This window comes from Erythrolamprus reginae, chromosome 3, assembly GCF_031021105.1.
Source record: "Erythrolamprus reginae isolate rEryReg1 chromosome 3, rEryReg1.hap1, whole genome shotgun sequence".
Taxonomy (NCBI): domain Eukaryota; kingdom Metazoa; phylum Chordata; class Lepidosauria; order Squamata; family Dipsadidae; genus Erythrolamprus; species Erythrolamprus reginae.
Genome location: NC_091952.1, coordinates 117,138,296 through 117,160,997, shown reverse-complemented (window position 1 = coordinate 117,160,997; position 22,702 = coordinate 117,138,296). Strand labels below are relative to the sequence as shown.

General features: G+C 39.9%; 1 protein-coding gene across 1 annotated transcript in view; it reads right to left on the bottom strand.

Annotated features, from left to right (window-relative positions):
- COL11A1 (collagen type XI alpha 1 chain) overlaps nucleotides 1–22,702 on the bottom strand; it is a 308,095-nt gene that overhangs the window by 14,388 nt on the left and 271,005 nt on the right. The window contains exons 50-58 of the mRNA XM_070748567.1: nucleotides 18,915–18,968; nucleotides 17,426–17,533; nucleotides 17,287–17,340; nucleotides 14,976–15,029; nucleotides 14,720–14,827; nucleotides 12,631–12,684; nucleotides 12,091–12,126; nucleotides 11,917–11,970; nucleotides 9,393–9,630 (exon numbers count right to left, since the gene is read on the bottom strand). Of these exons, the coding sequence (XP_070604668.1) occupies nucleotides 9,393–9,630; nucleotides 11,917–11,970; nucleotides 12,091–12,126; nucleotides 12,631–12,684; nucleotides 14,720–14,827; nucleotides 14,976–15,029; nucleotides 17,287–17,340; nucleotides 17,426–17,533; nucleotides 18,915–18,968 (760 nt within the window). The remainder of the gene's footprint in view (nucleotides 1–9,392; nucleotides 9,631–11,916; nucleotides 11,971–12,090; nucleotides 12,127–12,630; nucleotides 12,685–14,719; nucleotides 14,828–14,975; nucleotides 15,030–17,286; nucleotides 17,341–17,425; nucleotides 17,534–18,914; nucleotides 18,969–22,702) is intronic.

Genomic DNA, 22,702 nt, shown 5'->3' with positions numbered 1-22,702 from the left:
TTAGTTGTACTATTGTGGAAAAAGATGCTACACTGGCTATCAGTGTAGCATCTTTTTCTATAACATCCCAAACATTCAATAGCTGTCACTTTAAACTCCATTTAAAGATAAGTCTTAGATAAACCCAGTGGAACTTGTTCTTCTTCCATAACTTCATTTAAATGTAATCTACCAATAGAGACAGGCACTCTTAAAATTAACTTAAAAGTCCATTGTTCATAAATGGCCTTCAATATGCCCAATGTTATAATACTGTGCTCCATTCTGTATTAATAAATCAATTTTAAATGTTCTCCTATAGTTGTAATCTTTAGTTCTTTCTGGTTCTCTCTAGTGTCCAACTTTCAAAGTCCCATGCTACATTATATTTTTTTAAATATTTGTTTTAATTCCCAGAGCAAAGTTTTTATAATTAATTTCCAAACTCTTATTCCAAATCCAACTGGACCTTAAGTCTGTTATAATATTTCAAAAAACAATGTTCTAATTGTTTTGCTAAAAATAATAATAATAATAACACTTCACATTGTATTGAATATTTCTTTCATTAAGAATTGAAAAGAATTCACTGCATACTGAAAAGTTTCAAACCAAAGATTCCAAGTAATAAGAAACAGTTAACAAGCAATTTCCAAAAATGATCCAATATCCATAAAAACAGCAACAGCAGTTTGAGCAAAGATGGCTTTAATTCATCTTTCAGAGCTCTAAGTCCACTTGAAGACTGCTGTTTTGAAGTCTCTTCACAAGAAATAACCACTTGGAACACTTGTAGGCAATCTCAAGTTCTCTCCTTGGCCAGAGAGGAATTATAAAGAACCAATCTACTTGCTAGCTTTTAAGTATGCCATGATCATTAGTTCCACTTTTATAGAGCTATTTTCAGTTTACCAATTCTACCCTGGAAGTCCTTAACTAATATGATATTCCTCTGCCAAATCCCACCTGCTTTTTGTCCTGACTTCAAGCCAGCAATGCAAAACAGTAGGCAGAACTCAAGAGTGATTTACTGAGAGAAGAGAAGATAGTCTTTTATAAAAAGCTGCTGATGTTGAAGAGATACTTCACTTATTTCAGCAGAGGCAAATGTATGACTGATAATACACATACATGGTTTTCCAGTCCTAACCCAAGAGACACCGAGATGGAGGGAGGCTTTCTTTTTTGATCCACCAAAGCATACAAAAAGAGGATATATACATCTGGAAAAGCTTTAATATGATATGAAGGCTAGGGCTCAATTTACCTAAAGAACATTCCAACTCCAATGAAAAAAAGGAAGAGAAATTTGGCAGGTGATAAGGAAGAGAATCCCTAGCCATAGCAGAATACCAGTTTGCATTGCTAATTTGTATCAAACATAGAGCTCAGAATATTACTTTGAAAGTCAGTAATTGTAAATTTCAGGCAGCTACAACTTCAAAAAAAATTCTCAGCAATGGAGATACCACCATCAAGAATTTACTGAGTGGTTAAAAAAAACGTGTTCATTTTCAAAATTAACTTGCTTCAGTGTCAACCTCCACCGTGCAACTTAGCTGTAAATTCACCCACACCCATATCAAGTAGATTTATGTGACAGTTAAGCTGTCCTGATAGATTCAAGTGTGTTAAATTCATACCAAGATAGAAATTTTCCTGTCTGTTTGCCAAGTCTATTCAGAGCCATATATATACCCCGAAGTTTCTTTCCTAATAAAGATATTTGTGAGCAGGCACATATCCCTTTGGGGTGAAAATATATGAAATGGCAGATCTGTTAGGTGATAGGGGAGAAAGTTGTGTGCTTCTGCAGGGTGGACTGGAAGTGTTGTGTGTTTCAAGAAACAATTGGCGTGTGGATACTTGTGGGTTAAAAAAAAGAGAAATCTGCAATTGATAATCCTGCAGAAAGAAGTATGAATCTATAGAGTGGACTTTTAGGTGGGAAAGGTTGTAATACTTGGGAAGACCAGACTGAGAAGCTTGATCAAGGTGATGGCTTTCCAAAAGACTCAGGAATATTTCCACCCAGCCCCCTCTTTACTTTATGTCTAAGCTAAAAGCCAGCCCAGAAAGGAAATTACTGAGAGCAATTCTCAAAGGGAGCCACTATTATCAAGAGTCTGATAAGAAACACCTGTGTGACTAAAGAAGAGAATAAGTAACACAATTCCGAAACTAAAAAGCTCTGCATGGAAATGTATGATGACCACAATGTACAATAGAGATAACCAGAAGTTATTTCCTTGAAAGGCATTGTAACAAGAAAATTCATTTTGGTTTGGACACAATGTGTCTCTACTGTATGGGGAAAGTTCTTGTCTCTTTTTGCTTGCTCAACCGCTTATTTAATTGCTAGGAAGTATGGAGATATATAAACTAGCTACATTCTCTGGTTATCAAATGTTTTCTTTGGTTAAGAGAAAGAAATATGGAAGTGAGATGAACCATTTAATTTTGGTCTATAATCCAAGTGAGCCAAAGGTTTGTGACAAGACAAGAATGATAAACTTGTCTTATGCTCCAAAGTTTAAAGCCTGAGCTTTTACTTTCTGCTTTTTTCAGATCCTGGATGCTTGCCAGTTTGCTTGGTGGTTCTATATGATTCAGATGTTTATATCAGAGTCATTTCTAGCCTCTCTCAACACATTGCTGCCTCACCAAGTTTGGCTTGTTTTATTGGGGTGTGAAAGTCAACAACTGTCATCCTGTCCATAGAAGGCAGAAAGCAAAGCTGGATATGCCCTTATGGATGAGTGATACATATGGTGATTTCAGCAATGAAAGGAACTCAAAACAAGCTCAATGCTGCAGATAGTACATTGCACTCAAACAAAGTCTGTGCATAAATGTTGTGGTTAGCTCTGGCCCAGCTCCTGCCCCAAGGACTGTGGATGTGGGGGAGACATCCACATGCTGCAGGCCTGTTTTGCCCCTGGTGGAATCTGCTGATGAAGGCCCCTCTGACCAAGAAGACATGAGTGACAGGGAGGAGGAGAGTGTGGCAGACAGCTCAGAAGGAGATCAATTATCTAGCTTCTCCTTGGATTCAGAACAAGAGTTAATGATACAGCCACACATGTGGAGAGCGATGCATAGGCAGCAACCACTGAGAGATTATTATCAAAGAAAATGAGGCCACCTGTGGTTGGGTGGGGCTGTGGTAATTAGTGAGGCTGCTATAAATAGCAGCCTGTGGGTTTGGCCATTGTGGAGGATTATCTGATCGTTGTGTTTCGTGACTGCTTTACTGACTTTGACTTTTTGTGTGCTGATTTTTCCCCGCTTTGAAACTAAACCAGAGCAAAGTGTGTTTCACTTTGTGAAAGAAGGACTGTGAATTGCCTCACGGCTGCAAGCTAAGTATCACAGAACTGATAAGGGACTTGTATAAATTACCAGTTTGTTTGGAGACGAGTGCTCTTGGCTATACCAAAAGAGGGCTTAGTTTAAGTGAATTTTCATTAGAAAGAACATTGTTTTGAATTTTCAAACGTGTGTGTGTCTGAAATTTGTACCTGTGAATTTTTGGGAGGATTCTACCAGAGAGCTCGACAGAACAATAAATATCACCTCCTGTTGTAAGGCAACCCAGCATAAGGGTGTCTTGTATCCTTATTCACTTTGTCCTTCTCAGAGAAGGATTAAGGTTCCAATATGTCACACTGTTGATTACTAGGCTTCTGGAGACTCTTGCCTTTCTGGAGATTCAATCTGTCCACTAAAAGGAGACAGTGATTGCTTTTGAAAACAAGAATGATGTTAATGCAGGAAAGATACAGTTGGGTATCTACTGTATCTTGGTAGTATTTGTCTGCTGTTTGGATGAGCAGAACACTAAACAAGGAAATGGAAAAAAAAACAGTATTCAACATCACTCCCTGATATTTTTTAAAAAAATCATCCTGGAAATGCAGATATACAGATAGGCTTGTGGGTTGACAGGATAGTGGGGAAGCTTGCACAAAGACCCCTGACACCCAATTTGCAATCCTCTTTATGAACTGGTTTCATATGAAGCTGTGTATTATATTTGTTTAGACAATTTCCATTATTCTCAGTTAATTCACAATGGGAACTGAAACAACTAATTCACACTTGCTAAAGCTTGCTAAAGCTAAAATGTATAATCTATTTTGTAAAGAAGTAAATGGTTCAGAGGCTGGAGAAAGATTACAAAGGTCCTCATTTTGGTTCGAGGGAGGGAGGAAAAGAACAGGGATATTGATATACAATAGATCACATCCATTACTCTGGCGTAATTTAAAAGAACTATCTCTAGTTTAGAATCTAATAATACTATGCCGGCTGGAGGGGTTGGGAGTGGGGGGCACTGTTTTACAGTGATTCTCCCCCTACCTCTCCGGTAGGTCGCAGTCGGTGTTGGTGGGGGGTCAGAGGTCGACCTCTAGGTTTCTCCCTTGTGGGGTACCTCAGGGGTCGGTCCTCTTCCCCCTGCTATTCAATATCTACATGAAACCGCTGGGTGAGATCATCCAACAGCATGGGGTGAGGTATCATCAGTACGCTGATGATACCCAGTTGTTCATCCAGTCAGCGAAGCAGTGGAAGTGATGTCTTGGTGCCTGGAGGCTATTGGGGTCTGGATGGGTGTCAACAGGCTCAAACTCAACCCTGACAAGATGGAATGGCTGTGGGTTTTGCCTCCCATGGACAGTCCCATCAGTCCGTCCATTACCCTGGGGAGGGAAATTATTATTATTGGAGAGGGTTCGCCACTTGGGCATCCTCCTCGATCCACAGCTAACATTAGAGCACCATCTTTCAGCTGTGGTGAGGAGGACGTTTGCCCAGGTTCGCCTGGTGCACCAGTTGCGGCCCTATTTGGACTGGGAGTCACTGCTCACGCCCTCATCACCTCAAGATTCCACTACTGCCAAAGCCCACTGCAACAACATCGCTAAGAAGACCTCAAGAGTTGTTAATCTAATCCTACGTAGCTTCTGCTCTAGAAATCTCACACTACTTACCAGAGCTTACAAAACATTCGCCAGACCCATCCTCGAATACAGCTCATCCATTTGGAACCCATATCGCATATAAGACATTAACACCCTTGGAAATGTTCAAAGATACTTCACAAGAAGAGCCCTTCATTCCTCCACTTGAAACAGAATACCCTACGAAACGGGACTTACAATCCTGGGTCTTGAAAGCTTAGAACTACGACGCCTTAAACATGATCTAAGTATTTCCCACAAGATCATATGCTGCAATGTCCTGCCTGTCAAAGACTACTTCAGCTTCAACCACAACAACACAAGAGCACACAACAGATTCAAGCTTAATTTTAACCGCTCCAAACTTGACTGTAAAAAATATGACTTTAGTAATCAGGTTGTCGAAGCGTGGAACTCCTTACTGGATTCTATAGTATCATCCCCTAACCCCCAACATTTTACCCTTATACTATCCACGGTTGACCTCTCCAGATTCCTAAGAGGTCAGTAAGGGGCGTACATAAGCGCACTAGAGTGCCTTCCTTCCCCTGGCCTATAGTCTCTCCTATATCTCATATTTCTTCTCTACTATAGCCTCTATAACCTTCATTGTGTATTATTGTGTATTGGACAAAATAAATAAATAAATAAAAATAAATAAAGAATAGTTAGTGGGATGAACCCTATTAGCTCTCCTTCATGTGCTGGTCCTGTAACTGCCTAATCCTCACTTTTCTTGGCATGCTAATGAAATTTGGTGTCCAACAAATCCAGTGGAAGTGGTAGTTATCAGTGGTGCTAAATCCAGTTGGTGAAGCCTGAACTTGATTTTAAAAATCAGTAGCCTTGTTTGCTGAGCTCCCATTTCTCTTTCTTTTCCTTCCAAGAATCAATGAGATGATTTGCTGTCCCTGAGGACAAAACTTCTTGGCACATATCTAAAGATATGACAGCTGTCAGATTTCACAAATGCAAAGATCGATTCTTTTGAACTTCTTTCGTGAATCTTGGACAATAAATATATAATTTGACTTGGTGTAGCACACTCAAACATAATAGACACACATACACACACACACACACACACACACAATGTTTCAGAAAGTGGCAAATTGCATCTATTATTGGTTTTTGTGATAGGGAGAAAATCTCTAGTACTCAACAGGAAAGCTTGATATTCTAATAAAAAATAAACTCCTAATAAACAATCATTCCAAGTTTTGTGGAAAGAAGGAACTAGCGACATTTTGTTTAATTCAACTGCTCTGTTGGTTAGAAAAGAATTGATGGATGCATGGCAAAGCTCTCAGCTATAGGAAGGTTAGAGAATGTAGAGAGTATGAAAAATGATTTGATGGTAAATATGCAGGAACTGTTACCTTGGCAAAACAGTTTTTTTCCAGTGCAGAATGACTAGATAACATTCAAAATTCAGACAAATACCTTCCTAATTAAATGAACTATAAGAAGGATATGGAGGCATAGCACAACTGGACTTGCAAAGGTATAGCTAATCTCAATAAAAGTAGATTTAGCCTTCCTGTAGAATGGGATTTTTAGTCAAGTCATCCTGGTGAGGCTAATTGAAGAGTTCCTGTTGTAGTTTTAAGTGCAGATACAGAATTAATATGTGTGATACACAAAGAGTATAACGTTTCATTCTATTATGCAGAGGAACAATGCTTTAATGAGAGGAATACTTTTGTGTATAATAAGAAAAATATGAAACCAGAAAAATAGGGAAATAGTGAAACACTTCATTTACTGCCGTTAAATGCCAGAAATATTACCTATGCATTTATGTATAAATGTAAAAAGCAGTATTTTATATTTTTGAAGCAACAGTGGGGGTATGTTTCAGGTAACTATAATTTTGATCTTGTGAACATATTTATATTATAAGCAAACCAATTAAGTAACATATAGTTCAAAAGTTATCTTCTAATTACTTTCTTAAAATAGGACAATGAACATATGTTATGGATTTTTGAGAACTGGTAGTATTAGGAGCGGCTTCCTCTTACCTTTCCTACTGCTGCTCATTGTGACATTTGGTGTGTGCCCCCATACTACGCTCGCACATGTGCATGCATCCCATTGCGAGATTTTACTTCTGCACATGCTCAGAGGGATGAATTTACTTCCATGAATGTTCAGAAAGCCGGAAAAAAATCACCAAAAGTTACCAAAAAAAGATGCACACAGACCGACAATGACAATACCGGAGCCATCGTGCCAAAATTGCGTCATCGGCAGGCCAATACTAGAGCGTGTGCACCGGACTGCACCAGTAGGAACCCATCTTTGGGTCGTATATACCAAAACCAATACAGTAATACCTCGTCTTACGAACTTAATTGGTGCCGGGAGGAGGTTTGTAAGGTGAAAAGTTCGTAAGACAAAACATTGTTTCCCATAGGAATCAATGGAAAAGCGATTAATGCGTGCAAGCTCAAAACTCAGAAACCCGGAAGCCGGCCGCCACCACCGAAGGAGGCTTGAGCCTCCCGATCCTCCCCGCCCCTTTGCCATGCATGTCATCCTGGGTGAAGCGCTGGGGGGAGGGAGTCAGGAAGGTCCTCCTGCTCCCCCCCCAGCCAAAAACACAAAGGCAGTCTGCCGCCACCCGCTTGAGCCAGGATGACAGGCGGGGGAAGCGGCGTGGAGCAAAGGGAGGCTGAAACCGCCAGCGGCTTCAGCTTCCCATTGCTCCGCGGGCGGTGGCAGACCGCCTTTGTATTTTTGGCTGGGGGGGGGGAGATGGAGGCGCAGGATCAGGCCGGCGGTGGGCGCGGGGCGAGGCAGAAGGTCAATATCCTGGGCGGGTGGGTGGCGGGCGAGGAGGCGCAGCGGGGAACATCTTAGTGGCTCCGGCGCTGGATGCAGGAGAGGACTGGGCGACCGGAGCAGCAGCGCCCGGCTTGGCTTTCCTGGCCGCTGCATGCACCGCAATCTTCCGGGCCGGTGAGGCTCAGCGGCGGAAGGCGGTTGCCTGGCGGGGGAGGCTCGGCCTCTTGCAGCAGCTGCTACAGCTGCTGGCTTCCCCGCCCCTCTTCGGTGGCCCGCAGAAGAGGGGCGGGGAAACTGGCAGCTGTAGCTGCTGCTACAAGAGCCTTCCCCGCCCCTCTTCGGTGGCCAGCAGAAGAGGGGCGGGGAAATCTCTTGCAGCAGCTGCCATAGCCGCCGGTTTCCCCACCCCTCTTCTGCCAGCCACCGAAGAGGGGCGGGGAAGCCTCTTGTAGCAGCAGCTACAGCCGCCAGTTTCCCCACCCCTCTTCTGCCGGCCACCGAAGAGGGGCGGGGAAGCCTCTTGCAGCAGTTGCCATAGCCGCCGGTTTCCCCGCCCCTCTTCAGTAGCCAGCAGAAGAGGGGCGGGGAAACCGGCGGCTGTAGCTGCTGCTACAAGAGGCTTCCCCTCCCCTCTTCAGTGGCCGGCAGGGGAAACCGGCGGCTGTAGCTGCTGCTACAAGAGGCTTCCCTTCCCCTCTTCGGTGGCCGGCAGAAGAGTGCTCTTGCCCGGCGGGAGTTGAAGAGTGCTTTGCCCAGTGCTTTGCCTCCCGCCGGGCAAGAGCGCTCTTCTGCCGGCCACGGGCGAGGGGAAGGGAAGCCTCTTGCAGCAGCTGCTACAGTGGAGACATTTGGGGTTTTGGCTGGGGGGGGGAAGCAGGAGGTCCGGCGCTTCACCTGCCCTCCCAGCCCGTATCCGGTAGAACTGCCTCCTGCCTGCCCCCACTCTTCTGCCGGCCACGGGCAATGGGTAGGACAGAGGGGCGGGGTTAAGCCTCCTTCGGCGACTGGGGAGCTGCTGGCTGTCAACTTTTATTTTTAGCGCTGGGGAGGAGCAGAAGGGCCGGCTTGCCTCCCCAGCACTAAAAAGAAAAGTTGCCAGCCAGTGCTGCGACTGACAGAGTCCTGAGCCTCCTGTTCTCTCCCCCATCGCCCCTTCGCCGTCCCTGTGTTCCTAGGAGAAGCGCTGGGGAGGGAGGCAAGCCGGCCCTTCTTCTCCTCCCCAGCACTTCTCCCAGAAGTTTGGGTTTGGCGTTCAGGTTGGGGAGGCCGCTGGGAAGCCCCGCAGCCCAGCTGTCACCATTTAAAACAGCCGGGGGGCTTCCCAGCAGCCTCCCGAACCCGAACACCAAACCCAAACTTCCGGGTTCGGCGTTCGGGAGGCTGCTGGGAAGCCCCCCGGCTGTTTTAAAAGGTGACAGCCGGGCTGTGGGGCTTCCCAGCAGCCTCCTAAATGCCGAACCCGGAAGTTCGGGTTTGGCGTTCGTAAGACGAAAAAAGTTCGTAAAAAGAGGCAAAATTTTTCTGAACCCCAGGTTCTTATCTCGGGTTGTTCGTAAGACGAGGGGTTCGTATCTTGAGGTACCACTGTATAACTAGAATGAATGAACTAGTGTTAGCAGATTTTAGCAAATTTGTTTTTATGAGAGAGTAGTAACTTACCATCTGGAAAATCTGGGTGACAGAGCTGGAGATCCTTGCAGGTTCGAGCTGGGTTGTTCTGAGTGCCTATTGGGTATTTCATATGTTCAATATCTTGTTTCAGAGAACTCAGTGAGCCAAAGATCTCTTCCATTCCATCAGTGTAATCTTCTGCAACAGAGAGCTTGGCATCTAAGGATCTCTTGGACTTTTTGGAGGCCTGCATTGGCAACGGTTGTATAACTTCACCTGGAGGTCCCTGGGAACACAAAGCCAATAACTTTTCTTTTCAGCAATAGCTTTTTTTAATTTTGGAAGTAAATAGCTTCCCATATTTTCTTAACATTAAGTATTCACATAAAAGAAGAGAAAATGTTTCTGTCATAGACAATCCTCTTGTTCCAATCTTTTCAGCAGGAAATAGGTTTCCCCTTTTGTGATTTGTTCCTATATTAAAGCACTGAAAGTTATAAAAGATAGATACAAACTTTGGCCAATTTTTGGCCTATGTTTAAATTTTAACAGCTACGAAATATGTGGGTATACAAACTAACTACATTCTCTGGCTATCAAAGGCTTAGTCTGGATAAGAGAAAGAAATATGGAAGTGAGACAAACCTTATCATTTGGGTATATAATCCAAGTGGGCCAAAGAAAATAAAGCTATTTTTATTGGTTCCATCAAACCAAAAATTAATCCTTTGTGTTTAGAGTGGATAAAACAGACGGAAGGATTATTTGGGATACTATACAGTCACAATTTTCTGTATGCATGTGTACTCCTTTGAATTATTCTTAACTCCAGGTGAATTTTCTAGACTAGTCCTTACATTTTTATTGGCAAATATTTTTTAATGTAATTTTGCTAAAGACTATAATTACTATAATAAATATTTTAAAAAATTAAAAGATAGACTACTAAGAAACAGTAGAAAGTGCAGAAAAAAGAAAAAGAAGAAAAACAGAAAAGAAAGAAAAATAAGAGTAAAAAAAGAGAAAATATATAAAGTGACTTCCAAGTTTCATCACAACATATAAACTGTGCTAATAATTTATCCCCACTCTTAAACTACAACAAATGATCTCTTCTTTACATATTCCATCTCTTATCTATAAACAAATGTATAAAGCATTGTCCATTATGGTTACCAGAAATAAAAGCATATCTGTGTTAACCTTGATCAAATAAACCCACTTTATATTTCTTTCTTCTACTTCTTACAGTCTTAATTTTTAGTGCAAATAATGTTGCAGAACTTTATTTTTTTATACTTTCTTTTCACAAGAGTCCTCAAAACTTTAAGAAGCCACTTTTATAAATCCAATATAGCAAAACTATCTATGTCAGTCTCTGGGTTTATTGTTTAGTTACTAAGTTGCATCTTTCTTCAGCTCTGGTACAAAAGAGAACATTCTTAACTACTCCTTTAGGTAGAAAGTTAATTAGTCTCGACATTTTTGTTACATTCTTCTAGTATCTCCCAGGTGGTAGAGGCTGCTACCAATGTAATTTTTGCCCCTGGATTCATGCAAAACTAGACCATAGGCGTATTGCTGATCAGTATATAATTCAGCCATGGATTAAGACAGAGGTCCCCAAACTTGGCAACTGTAAGACTTGTAGGATTCGAAGTCCACAAGTCTTAAAGTTGCCAAGTTTGAAGACCACTGGATTAAGCAAAATAAGCACATGTTCAGAGCACCAAGGGGAGACAGCGCCATTCATTTTTTTCCTCATAGCTATCATGCCCTTAAATCTTTTACAGCTACACTCAACTTTAGTCATTTTGGGGGGTAATTATCTTAGTCTGCCATGTCTCATTTTAATTTACATTGTCAAAAGCAAACCTTTCCTTTAATCACAGTTTAAAAGTATGGTTTGAAAGTGTCATGAAATATCTCATTTGTTTTGTTTCTCTCTGGTGGTGGGAGAATTTTTCTTCCCTTGTGAACCACCAGTGGAGGGTTTTTCTAAGCATTGTAAAAATTACACAATGCATTATATTATTCCAATACAGTGATATTTATACAATATTGATTAAAAATGATAAACACTCTAAAGCTTAAAGAGGCTACACCATTGGGAATACGATGAAATAAATATTATCTGTCTTAATTATCATTTAAAATGTCAGTGTTAATAAGCATAAGGATACTTGGCTGTTTCATCAAGAAGTGAACATAACAAGAAATATGTTCTTACAATAAAGCACCCGCTGAGATTGCATTGAAGTATTCATTGTGCAATAAAGGTTTTGGTCTTAAGCTAATTAACTAGAACACAACACCACTGCTGAGCTGTGTATACGGCATAGTTGGCCTTAATCTGGCTCTGATATTATTGTACATAATTAAAAATATCCACAGCATTGCTGGCTTTCTTTAAAAAGTCTCCGCTTTAGCTTTCCTTGAAGATTATCAGGGAACAACCCCCATTGTTAAAGTCAGATGGTAATCTTCCTCTTGTATTTAAAGGTTACTGCTTGCACTCAACATCTACAATAGTATACTCAATTTCAATCAAATCAAAATGAGTCTTACTTACAGGAGGTCCAGGGGGTCCAGGTAAACCACCATCACCTTTCTGGCCACCAGGACCCTACAGAAGAGTAGAATGGTAAAATTTTTAATAAATCTTATACATTGAAAAGGAATTGTAAGACATACCAAGGCCAGAAAGGGAAAAGGGGAGTGGGAGAATCTGTGTGGAGGAACTTACCGATGAACCTTTAGAACCTTTGGGGCCTTGAGGACCCTATAGAAAAAAGTATGACATAGTTATATAAAATTATATTTGCAAAAGTGTCTATTATTTATTTATTTATTAGATTTGTATGCCGCCCCTCTCCAAAGACTCGGAGCAGCTCACAGCATACAATATAACACAGTAAATACAGAGACAAATCTAATTAATTAAAAACTACATAAGTTAAAACCCCCAATATATTAAAAATCAAACAAACAAATTCAAATCACAGCCATACATCACAATTATTGGCCAGGGGGTCTAGATCTAATTGTCCCAAGCCTGGCGACATAACTGAGTCTTAAGACTCTTGTGGAAGGCAAGGAGGATGGGGACAGTGCGAATCTCTGGGGGGAGCTGATTCCAGAGGACCGGGACCCCCACAGAGAAGGCTCTTCCCCTTGACCCCGCCAAGCAATGTTGTCTGGTTGACGGGACCTAACAAGTCACTGGGATTCATACGGCAGAATATATAACAAACCAAAACAAGGTAAACTGGATATAGCTACTTACAGGTAAACCAGGAGGGCCTGGAGGACCAAGTGGGCCAGCTGGTCCAGGAATTCCCTAGAAAAAAGTATATATTAAGTCACTGCATTAAAAACAGCATTGCTGGCTCAGGAATTCTGGGAGTTGAAGTCCAGTGGCTATAAAAGGGCCATAGTTGCCCTCTCCTATCTTGGATAGCATGGAAGGAGAGTGAGTGTCCTGTTCTACAAATGGAATTCTATCTCTGGCAGTCTGCAATCTCCCATGCATCTCCAGGTGTCAATTAAGTGAGAAAAGATAGAGAAACTCCTCCCTGGGTGTTTTTTTTTCAAATGAGCAAGAAGCAGCAGTCAGAAAGATAGCAAAGTAATAGAGAAATGTGTAACAGAAATCCTAATTCTAAACCTCATCACCTCACAATAATTTATATTAAAACACCATGAAATGAACTTTAAAAGCATCCTGCGAATGATACAGAAAAAAGCTAAGGTGACTTCAAAGGGGAAGAAAAATTGCCTGAAATTGGGAAACAGATGTTCAGTTCTGGATTTGTATTGATGTTGATATATAAAAGTAAAGATCTTACTCTGATGGTTTCTATTTTACTACTGCTCAGTAACGTTTAAAAGGAAATGAGACCTCTGAAGCTACAAGCCCAAGTGCATAGACTTTGTTCGCAGATGGATTAAAAAAATAATATTCTTATGTAATTATAAAGATAATAATATAAAGAGATTTCATGTTAATCCATAAATCTAATTATGGTGTCAAGGGGCACATTAGTGCATAACAATAATGGAAACCCAATGAAAATTGCTACTTGCTAGAACAAGTAGGACAAATAACTGGAAAAATAAAGAAAAGGATTACATTTAGATCTGGAATGCAATGAACAGTCATAAGCAAATTTCATTAAAATTAAAACCAGCTCTCAATTACTAGAATGTTTTCAGCCATGTATCACTTACTGGAATGAAGCTACACTAGCTGAAGTGCTTTGGGATTACTGGAATTATTAGTGTTTTAATTTCATTGAAAGTATATCTTCAAACACTGTACACACTGGGTTAATCACCTCTGTATTGATTTTGCATTTGGGAAATATTTTTATTTTCTCTTTGCTGGTATTTTCTTTATTTGCCTTCGCAACTTTTCTGGTTTTCTACAGTATTTTATAATAAATTTAATAAATGAATGTTCATAAATGCATATTTAAAGTATCTATGAGAACTGGAAAGACCCAAGCCAGATTCACAGTGTCTCCTTGTCTGACCACAAGGATGCTGCACTATAGATTTGACTATTTTCTAATCCTCAAAAGTGTACATGTGGGCAATATAGAACACGCTAATCGGGGTGGGTTCATCCTACCCCCACTCCGGTGCGCTGACTCTTTTTAAGCTATGCTTCTATTTATGTATTTATTTTATTATGCTGTTGTCAGTCAGCCAGAATCACATAGGTGAGATGGGCAGTGTAGAAATTTAATAAATAAATAAATGTCCAAAATGATCTGCAAATGGTCAAGATAGCCAAGATTGAGAAGTGTTGGAAACAAAATAAATAGTTATTTGAAATGGATCACATATTTTTTTTTTAATTCAGTTTTCCAAAAGAAGTAAGGAATCTCATGCAGGTTGTTTAATTATTATTTTTTTAAAAAAACACAGCCAATTTAATGCTCTCTCTTACAATCAGCCTGTGTTGGGGCAGAATCTGCTTCAGTGGATCTTGCATCCGTGATAAGTTTGTTTTATTCCCTAGTTTGAGCCAGAAATTTTATTATAAAAACTCTCTTCACTGGACTTTCCCATTTGTTTAAGTGTACAAAGCTTCCTGATGAAGGATGGAGAAGTTGTCCATTTTCCCAATTACTTTTTGATCCTTGGCGTGCTTGTTAATTTCTGAAAATCTGCTCTGCAGAATTCTGCCATTCATGCAAAGGTAAGCCTGGAACCAATCGAGAATTATCCGACAATGGATGTGAATGTAAAATAGCACATTTTCTAATGTTAAAGGCCGTGTAACAAGCTACTAATTTGGAGATAGCCTAAACAGAGAATTAAAAGATAAAGAAAAAGAAACCATTTCTCTGTGTGAAGTTTTTACTAACCGAATCTCCTTTTGCTCCTGTAGATCCTTGTGTACCAGGCAGACCCCTGTCTCCCTTTTCTCCTTGTTCTCCTGGTGGTCCAATCAAACCAATCAATCCAGGATGTCCCTATAAGTAGATAAAACAAAGATATGGCTCGCGGTCAAATAATAAAACTGAAAGAATAGCATCCAGTGAATGATAATTATGTTTTTAGGCAATGATATATGGAATAGTTATTGTATGATCTCTATGCTAATGATGTATTTCCACGTACCTTTTCTCCTTTCGAACCTGGATCACCTTTCAATCCTGGCAAGCCGGGTGGACCCTAAAGATATCAAGAAAAATAACATGAAATAAAGATGTCAGCTCTTTTTGAATCAAGTTCATCAAAGGTTCTGCATGTTCCTACGTAATCCCACTTCACAGCATTCAATGGCCAATGTCATCCAGTCTGCTACAAGGCACAGAATGACCTTTAACAATATGCTCTTACAAGGAATTTATCTGAGTAATTCATTGGGCTAATGTTGGCTGTGGTTTTTATCCTGCTTTATCTGACATTTATTGTTCTCTTTGTGATACTGAGCAGGCTTAAGAAGGTCATTTTATTTCAGTTCAACCTGCTTTCCAGTTGGCATCCATCCCTAAAACTATACGGAAGCCCAATCTGGCTGCAAGTGAGTTTTATTAATTAATGTATTAATTATATCATTCTGATAGCCACTTTTTTTTTTGCTGGGAACTTAAAGTCACAAATAAGCTCCACATTAGAGGAAGAAAACAGCTATAAGAAGGTTATAACTAACAGCCTGTTGGTTGTGTAGTGTGGTTAGAATGCAGTATTGCAGACTAACACACTGCTCGCTGCTAGCAGTTCAATTCTGACCAGCTCAAGCCTTCCATCCTTCCGAGGTGGGTAAAATGTGAACCCAAACATGTGATTGTTGGGGGCAATAAGCTGTCTCTAAATTGCTAAGAGAGGGAGGTAAAAAAGTACCATGAAGCAGTATATAGGTCTAAGTGCTATTGCTATTGCAATTGCCTTGACTTCATTGTTGGCTATTTGCCTTTTCTTTTATTCGAAGTCTTTAAAAATTATTTGCCTAACAGGGGGCTAGAAAAAAATGAAACCTAAAGCTGTAAGTCACATATACAGAATAGCTCAGTCCATTTCAGGGTCTGGCCATGCTTCATTGCTGGAATACAGACCTTGCTCAGTTTCAAGCGGAAACAATGAGGTTTTTGAAAAATTATCCACTCCCAGATTAGAGATAAATGAAGGAAATGTGTTACAATACTTTTTTTTTCAATAGTTAAAAAGAAAATGCATGTTATTTATTTTAGAATGCCAGACCAATCTTACAGGGAGAGCAATTACAACAGAAGGATGAAGATGAAAGAGAATATGTGGAACCTAAAAGTAACAGGTGAAAACTACGGTATAAGCTAATTTTTTCCATGTCATGCAACACCAGTTATTTTCAAATATACAGAAAGGGTATCAATTATTTTATCTGTACAGAATAATGCCAAAGTATTCTAAACAGATTTTTAGCAAAATAAAGCATTCATTTCAGGGCTTATATCAAGCTGGAACTGAATTATTGCAACTAAATCTGAAAGAAGCAAGCATAGGACTGCAACATAAATCTCACTTAATGCAAGTGATAAGACTCACATATGAGTTAGTAGGCATCAGAAGATGTTATTAATTATTCATTGAACAGCTGCTTTCAGTGATGATAAGGCTGTCGATGGTAGGGTAGGGAATAAAATATCTCAGCTTGTAATCCTTTACATACTTACACATGAAGCCCCAAAGAACTTAATAGGAAATCATTAGGAGTAACTGTGTTAGGAATACATAGGTAATTCCAACTACTAAATTTCAACATTTCTGCTTTTAGATAACATTAGATGCAAACTTCCAGGCAAATGTAATAGTTCATGAAGATTACATCTGTATTCTCACCTGTGATACTTTTGATATTCCTGCTTTACATAAGGCTTTGCATTCTGTTCACAAATGAGGTTAACAACTGCAGCAATGTGTAGAACTTTAGGTAGGAATCAGTGAGTTAAAAGGCTAGATGCATTACATTTTTATCCTTATCAAACTAAGTTGGATAAGTTACTTTTGAAGACATATATAATTGCCAATTTTGAATTGATACTTGGTTTTAAATCAGAGGTGTAAAAAGAACTAAGAGCACATATGATGCTACAATAATATTGGTGGAATTTTGATGCCTCTGCTTTCTACTTCTGCTACTCAAGAATAAATCACAGAAGATCAGTCTTAAAAGATATTGACTAGGATTTTTTATAACAAGCCATACTAGACATGAACACTATTCTTGTTGTAAATGTTCAAAGCTTTTCAGGTAGTTATAATGCAACACAGCAATATCATTCTCTCATATGTTGACATAGAAAGAGTAATGAAGAGTATAGCATGACTTCAATCTGGCAGTCTTTTAAAGGTTTATATCTACAGTTCCAGGTCATGCAGAAAGATGAAGTCTAGGAGAAAAATACATTTAGTCCATGTTTTAAGACAGTTTCATAAACATAATACTCACTATGGGGCCTGGTGGGCCATCTTGACCAGGTACTCCAGGTAAACCTTGTTCTCCCTGAAAGTAGACATAAATCCAGCTTAATTTGGAAGAGCACAGTCTGAACCAAGAAAGGGGAAAATGTAATGGTTGGTGTACTCACCACAGGGCCGGGAATACCCCTAAGTCCTTCTGGGCCAGATTTTCCTGCAGGACCTTGAGGACCAACTGGGCCAGTTTTTCCTGGAGCACCCTCTGATCCAGCCTCACCCTATGACATAAATATCAGTGTGAATATTTACATACTCTTGAATCAAATTATTTACACATAAAGAAAATAATTCCTCAGACAGTACAAGAAATAATTATTTACCTGAGCAAAAGGTAAGAAAAGTACCTATCAGCCTTCAGGAAGAGGTAAGCGCAGCTGGGGACCCCATCAGGGAAATGGGGCTGAGCTGGGCTGTGGAGCTCCCTTGGGAGTTCAAGGGCTGGGGTAGGCGCTTCCCCTCTGCTACCTAAGGCTCTGGACAGCCTGCCATCCAGGGGTCCTCTGAATAGCCTGAGAGGGACAGCAAGGCTCCTCTGAAGGAGAAGGGCTTGGTGCTCTCCCTGGTGTCACCTTCCTCCACTGGAGACAATGGATCTTCCCCCAGCCCTGCCCAGACCACCACAGGCGCTCCTGACACGAATGATGGTGAGCTGGCCATGCCCACCCGGACCAGGCCCACCAGGCACCCCGATGCTGTCCTCCATTAAACAGAACCCTGATGCAGCCCTCAATTAAAAATCGAATTTGACACCCCTGGTTTAGACCATGCTCCTTCCTTTTCTTTTGAAATGTCTAAATGTTTGGATTGAAATAATATTCACTAATTTTAGGTTAACAGGGATGCACAGAATTTAATGCAAAAAGGAAGAAGCTATTAGAATTTAATGCAAAAAGGAAGAAGCTATTAGAGTAAAGATACAACTGTTACATGCCACCTTTTGGATAAACAGATTATTAACAAGAGACAGCCTAGCAGAATAATGAGCCTCTCAGTTTGATAGCTGCTAGGACTGAAAAGCTTTTTGGGATCCAATTCCAAAAAATTTTCTTGGAGACCCCGAGAGAATGTTAGCTACTGCTCCTTAATGAGCATCTTTCCTAGGATAGTGTGACTGTAGTGTGAAGTCACAATATGATTCTAAGAAAAGATGTTATTGCTTTAAAATCGAGACAGGTGCTGCTTTTTTATTCTACATGCTTTAAAACACCTGGGATTTTGGAACTGAAATCAAACCATTTACAATCATAATAGGTAGTGCCTTATCTTGTCATAAAAGCCTCACCACTTCTGGACAAATCAATCACCCATCTTTTGCTCTTGATTTATGATTCATTCACTCATTCATTTATTTGTTCAGGTTTGAGATTGCCCAGCTTGACAAGACTCTGGGAAGCTCACAACATTAAAAGCAAGAAATGATAAAACAGTAAGAATAAAGACTGTGTGCATCCAGAAGTAAAGTAATTTTTATAGGGACCCCCACCATGCTAGCCCAAGGCTTGGGAGGAACAGCCAAATTTTCACTACTTTTTTAATATTATCAAGGAGGAAGTCACATGAATGTGTACAAGGGGTTCATCTTGTACTTAAAATATTTACCTTTGCGCCTTTTTCACCTTGTCTTCCTTCTGCCCCAGCTGCACCAGGAGGCCCCTGTCATTAAAAGATAAAAATGTATATTAAGTATAATGAGATGAGTTAGAATCAGACTTTATCCCTACTTCATGAAGAGATACATCTCTTCCATAGAAATCTTTACAGGGAATGTTCTTCTGGTAGAGCAGAACAAAACTTGCCGATTTTAATCCACTACAGTGTTCCCTCGATTTTCGCAAGGGATGCGTTCTGCAACCACCCGCAAAAGTCGAATTTCCACGAAGTAGAGATGCGGAAGTAAATACACCATTTTTGGCTATGAACAGTATCGCAAGCCTTCCCTTAAAACTTTAAACCCCTAAATTACCATTTCCCATTCCCTTAACAACCATTTACTCACCATTATTACTGGTACCCACCATTGAATAAGACACTTAGTGATCCTGATATTTATAAACATAATTATTTATTAACAATAATTATTTTTTTTGTTATTTGTTTGAAAAAATTATTAGTTTGGTGATGATGTATGACATCATTGGGCGGGAAAAACCGTGGTATAGAAAAAAAAGTGAAGTATTTTTTAATTAATATTTTTCAAAAAACAAAGGTATCGGCTATTCGCGAAGTTCAAACCCGCGAAAATCGAGGGAACACTGTATAGCCCTTGGTCCTCTTAAATATATCATCCAAAGTTGAAGATTCTCTAGAGTAGAGAATGAACAATATTTCCAGCCAGAGATCTCATTTCCCCCCCTTTCTGATAACTGCAAAGAACAAGACTAATGAGATCAGAAATGGTAGGGGTCCATTTTTCAACAGTTCCTATTTTCTTTAGAATGTCCTTAGTGTCTTGAGGTTTGTTAGTAAAAATCTACTCTTTCAGAGAGTTAAATACTAAAATGAGTGCTTTAAGCTTCTCCATTTTGAGCATCTGTTTTAATCCTTAAAATCACTAAATAAAACTTGTAAAATTGTAAATAAATGTTGTTGCCATCCACTCCATGCTTGTGTTGGAAACCGCAGAAGAATCTTAGAGAGGTAAATAAAGACTTGCAGGCTGAGGTCCTCCAAGATGGCTACTGAATAGTAAGGAGGTTTTTTCTCTCTCTCTTGCAAATAATCTGCTGATTTTGCTGTTGAAACGAGCAGTGCTGTTCCCTGGATTTGAAAGTGGGCACTTAGAAATCATCCAAGACAAGTTCTGGATGGTTATGGGCACTTTTGGGAAGGGGAGTATTGAAGATTCCAGTTCCCTTTGGAAGTGGTCAAAAAGTCTTCCTGTCGGCATTTTGGGTTTTCTTAAGCATGCCCAGATCTTAATTTTTTTTAGAATTTTTGCTTTCTTTTTAACTTTAAAAAGTAGACCGGCTGGTTAAATGCTGATATATTTCAATCCCTTGCTGGACTTTAACTGTTTGTTCTCTTTTGTCTTTTCCCCTTTGATTTACGCTGTTTTTTAAAATAATAAATTCATATTTGGATTTTTGTAGTCCTGCTCTTGTAGCTCTAGTAGATGGAAAGTTGTAGAAGTTGTGGTCGCCTATGTGTGAAGTGATAGTGAGAGAAGAAGCAGATAAGCCTGTGCAACTGGGATAGATCTTTTATTATTGCAACAAAAGACAACTGGTAATTCTAGAAAAGCATATCTAGCTGTTATGGAGGGGAAACAGGAAATGTAGCCCTGGGTTGTGTGTTAGACAGCCTAGTTGGGAGTTATTCCTAGTCAACTGGAATGTTCAGAAAAGAAGAGAAAAGTTGATGAAGTATCACAGAGTAAAAAAGAAAATAGTCATTAATGTATCGGAATTTAAAATATGAACAAAGAAAGGGCAGGCATTTTTTTCCCTTACACAAGGAAGACAATGATCCATTTTTGTCAATACACTGTCAGCAAGGCAATTCTGTTTCTGCTGAGCTTGATGAGATTTTAGAATCTTTAAAAAGCCACTTATGTAAGGTGCGTGCATGCATCTCTTTGATTAAACAGCCCAGCAGGCTAGAACAGTTCTAGTTCCAACTAACGTTTAAAATATAGCTTTATTTCATTCTTTGCATTACACATGCATCTAGCAGAACTGACAGGTCTAGTATTACAAGTCAATAATACATGTTTTAATGTTTAGCTCGTGTGTGTGTGTGTGTGTGTGTGTGTGTGTATTATATGGACCATATCTCTTGAAATATGCAAAAGTGCAGATTTCTGGGAAAAACAATGGATGGAACAAACTCATATTGTTCATGCAATCCATGTCAAATATGAATAACATAATGTGAGAACCAAACACTGAAGCCCAAAACATGTTAAAAAGGGACTCTTGGCTTTTGTTCAGATGAGAAATTGGAAATGGTTGTGGCTCTTTAATTGTTAAACAGTAATATGAAATAACTGTACACAGATGATCCAGGTCCTCTAGACATTTAAGTGTGTTCTCATTTGCATTTTGCACTGAAAGATGATACATGTTTATATAATAATAATAATAATAATAATAATAATAATAATAATAATAATAATAATAAAAAAAAAATCCCAAGAGACAGCAGAATTGAGAAGAAGCAGCTAGAGAAATTAGTGAAATACAAAGGTCTAAAAATCGAGCTGCAACGACTCTGGCATAAGCCCGTGAAAGTGGTCCCAGTGGTACTTGGCATGCTGGGCGCAGTACCAAAGGATCTCAGCAGACATTTGAAAACCATTGGAATTGACAAAATCTCCATCTGTCAATTGCAAAAAGCCGCTTTACTGGGATCGGCAAACATAATTCGCTGCTACATCACGCAGTCCTAGGTGCTTGGAAAGTGCCTGACTGGTGATGAAATACGAAATCCAGCATAGTGATCTCGTTTGCTGTGTTGTACTGATATAGTAGTAGTAGTAGTAGTAGTAGTAGTAGTAGTAGTAGTAGTAGTAGTAATAATAATAATAATAACAACAACAATAACATTAACAAAAATAACAACAACAACAATAGAGTTGGAAGGGACCTTGTATCCCACCTTTATTATTTTTTTATCCCACCTTTATTATTATTTTTACAAATAAGTCAAGGTGGTGAATGTACCCAAAACTACATCTTCCTTCTCCTATTTTCCCCACAAAAGCACTCCTGCGAGGTAAGTTGGGCTGAGAGAGTGATAGCCCAAGGCCACCCAGCTGGCTTTCATGGCATTGTCCAAATCTCCTGCTTTCTAGCTGGGTGCCTCAATCACTAGACCAGGAGTGGGTTCTTTTTACCTTTTCCCACCAGTGTGCATCATGATGTTTCGTATGCATTCCATTGCATGATTTTAAAATCACAGGGGTGGTTTTATTTCCGCGCATGCTCAGAGAGACGATTTTACTTCCCTGCATGCTGAAGGAGCCGAAATTATAAAAACATATAGCGGCGCGCACAGACTGGCACAGAGAGCACCGGACCTGTCATGCCAAAAGTGCATCATTGGTGGGACACTACCAGAGCACCCGCACCAGACTGCACTGGTAGGAACCTACCCCTGCACTAGATCCAAATGACACAGAAACATAGAAGATTGACTGCAGAAAAAGACCTCGTGGTCCATCTAGTCTGCCCTTATACTATTTCCTGCATTTTATCTTAGGATGGATATATGTTTATCCCAGGCATGTTTAAATTTAGTTACTGTGGATTTACCAACCACGTCTGCTGGAAGTTTGTTCCAAGCATCTACTACTCTTTCAGTAAAATAATATTTTCTCACGTTGCTTTTGATCTTTCCCCCAACTAACCTCAGATTGTGCCCCCTTGTTCTTGTGTTCACTTTCCTAT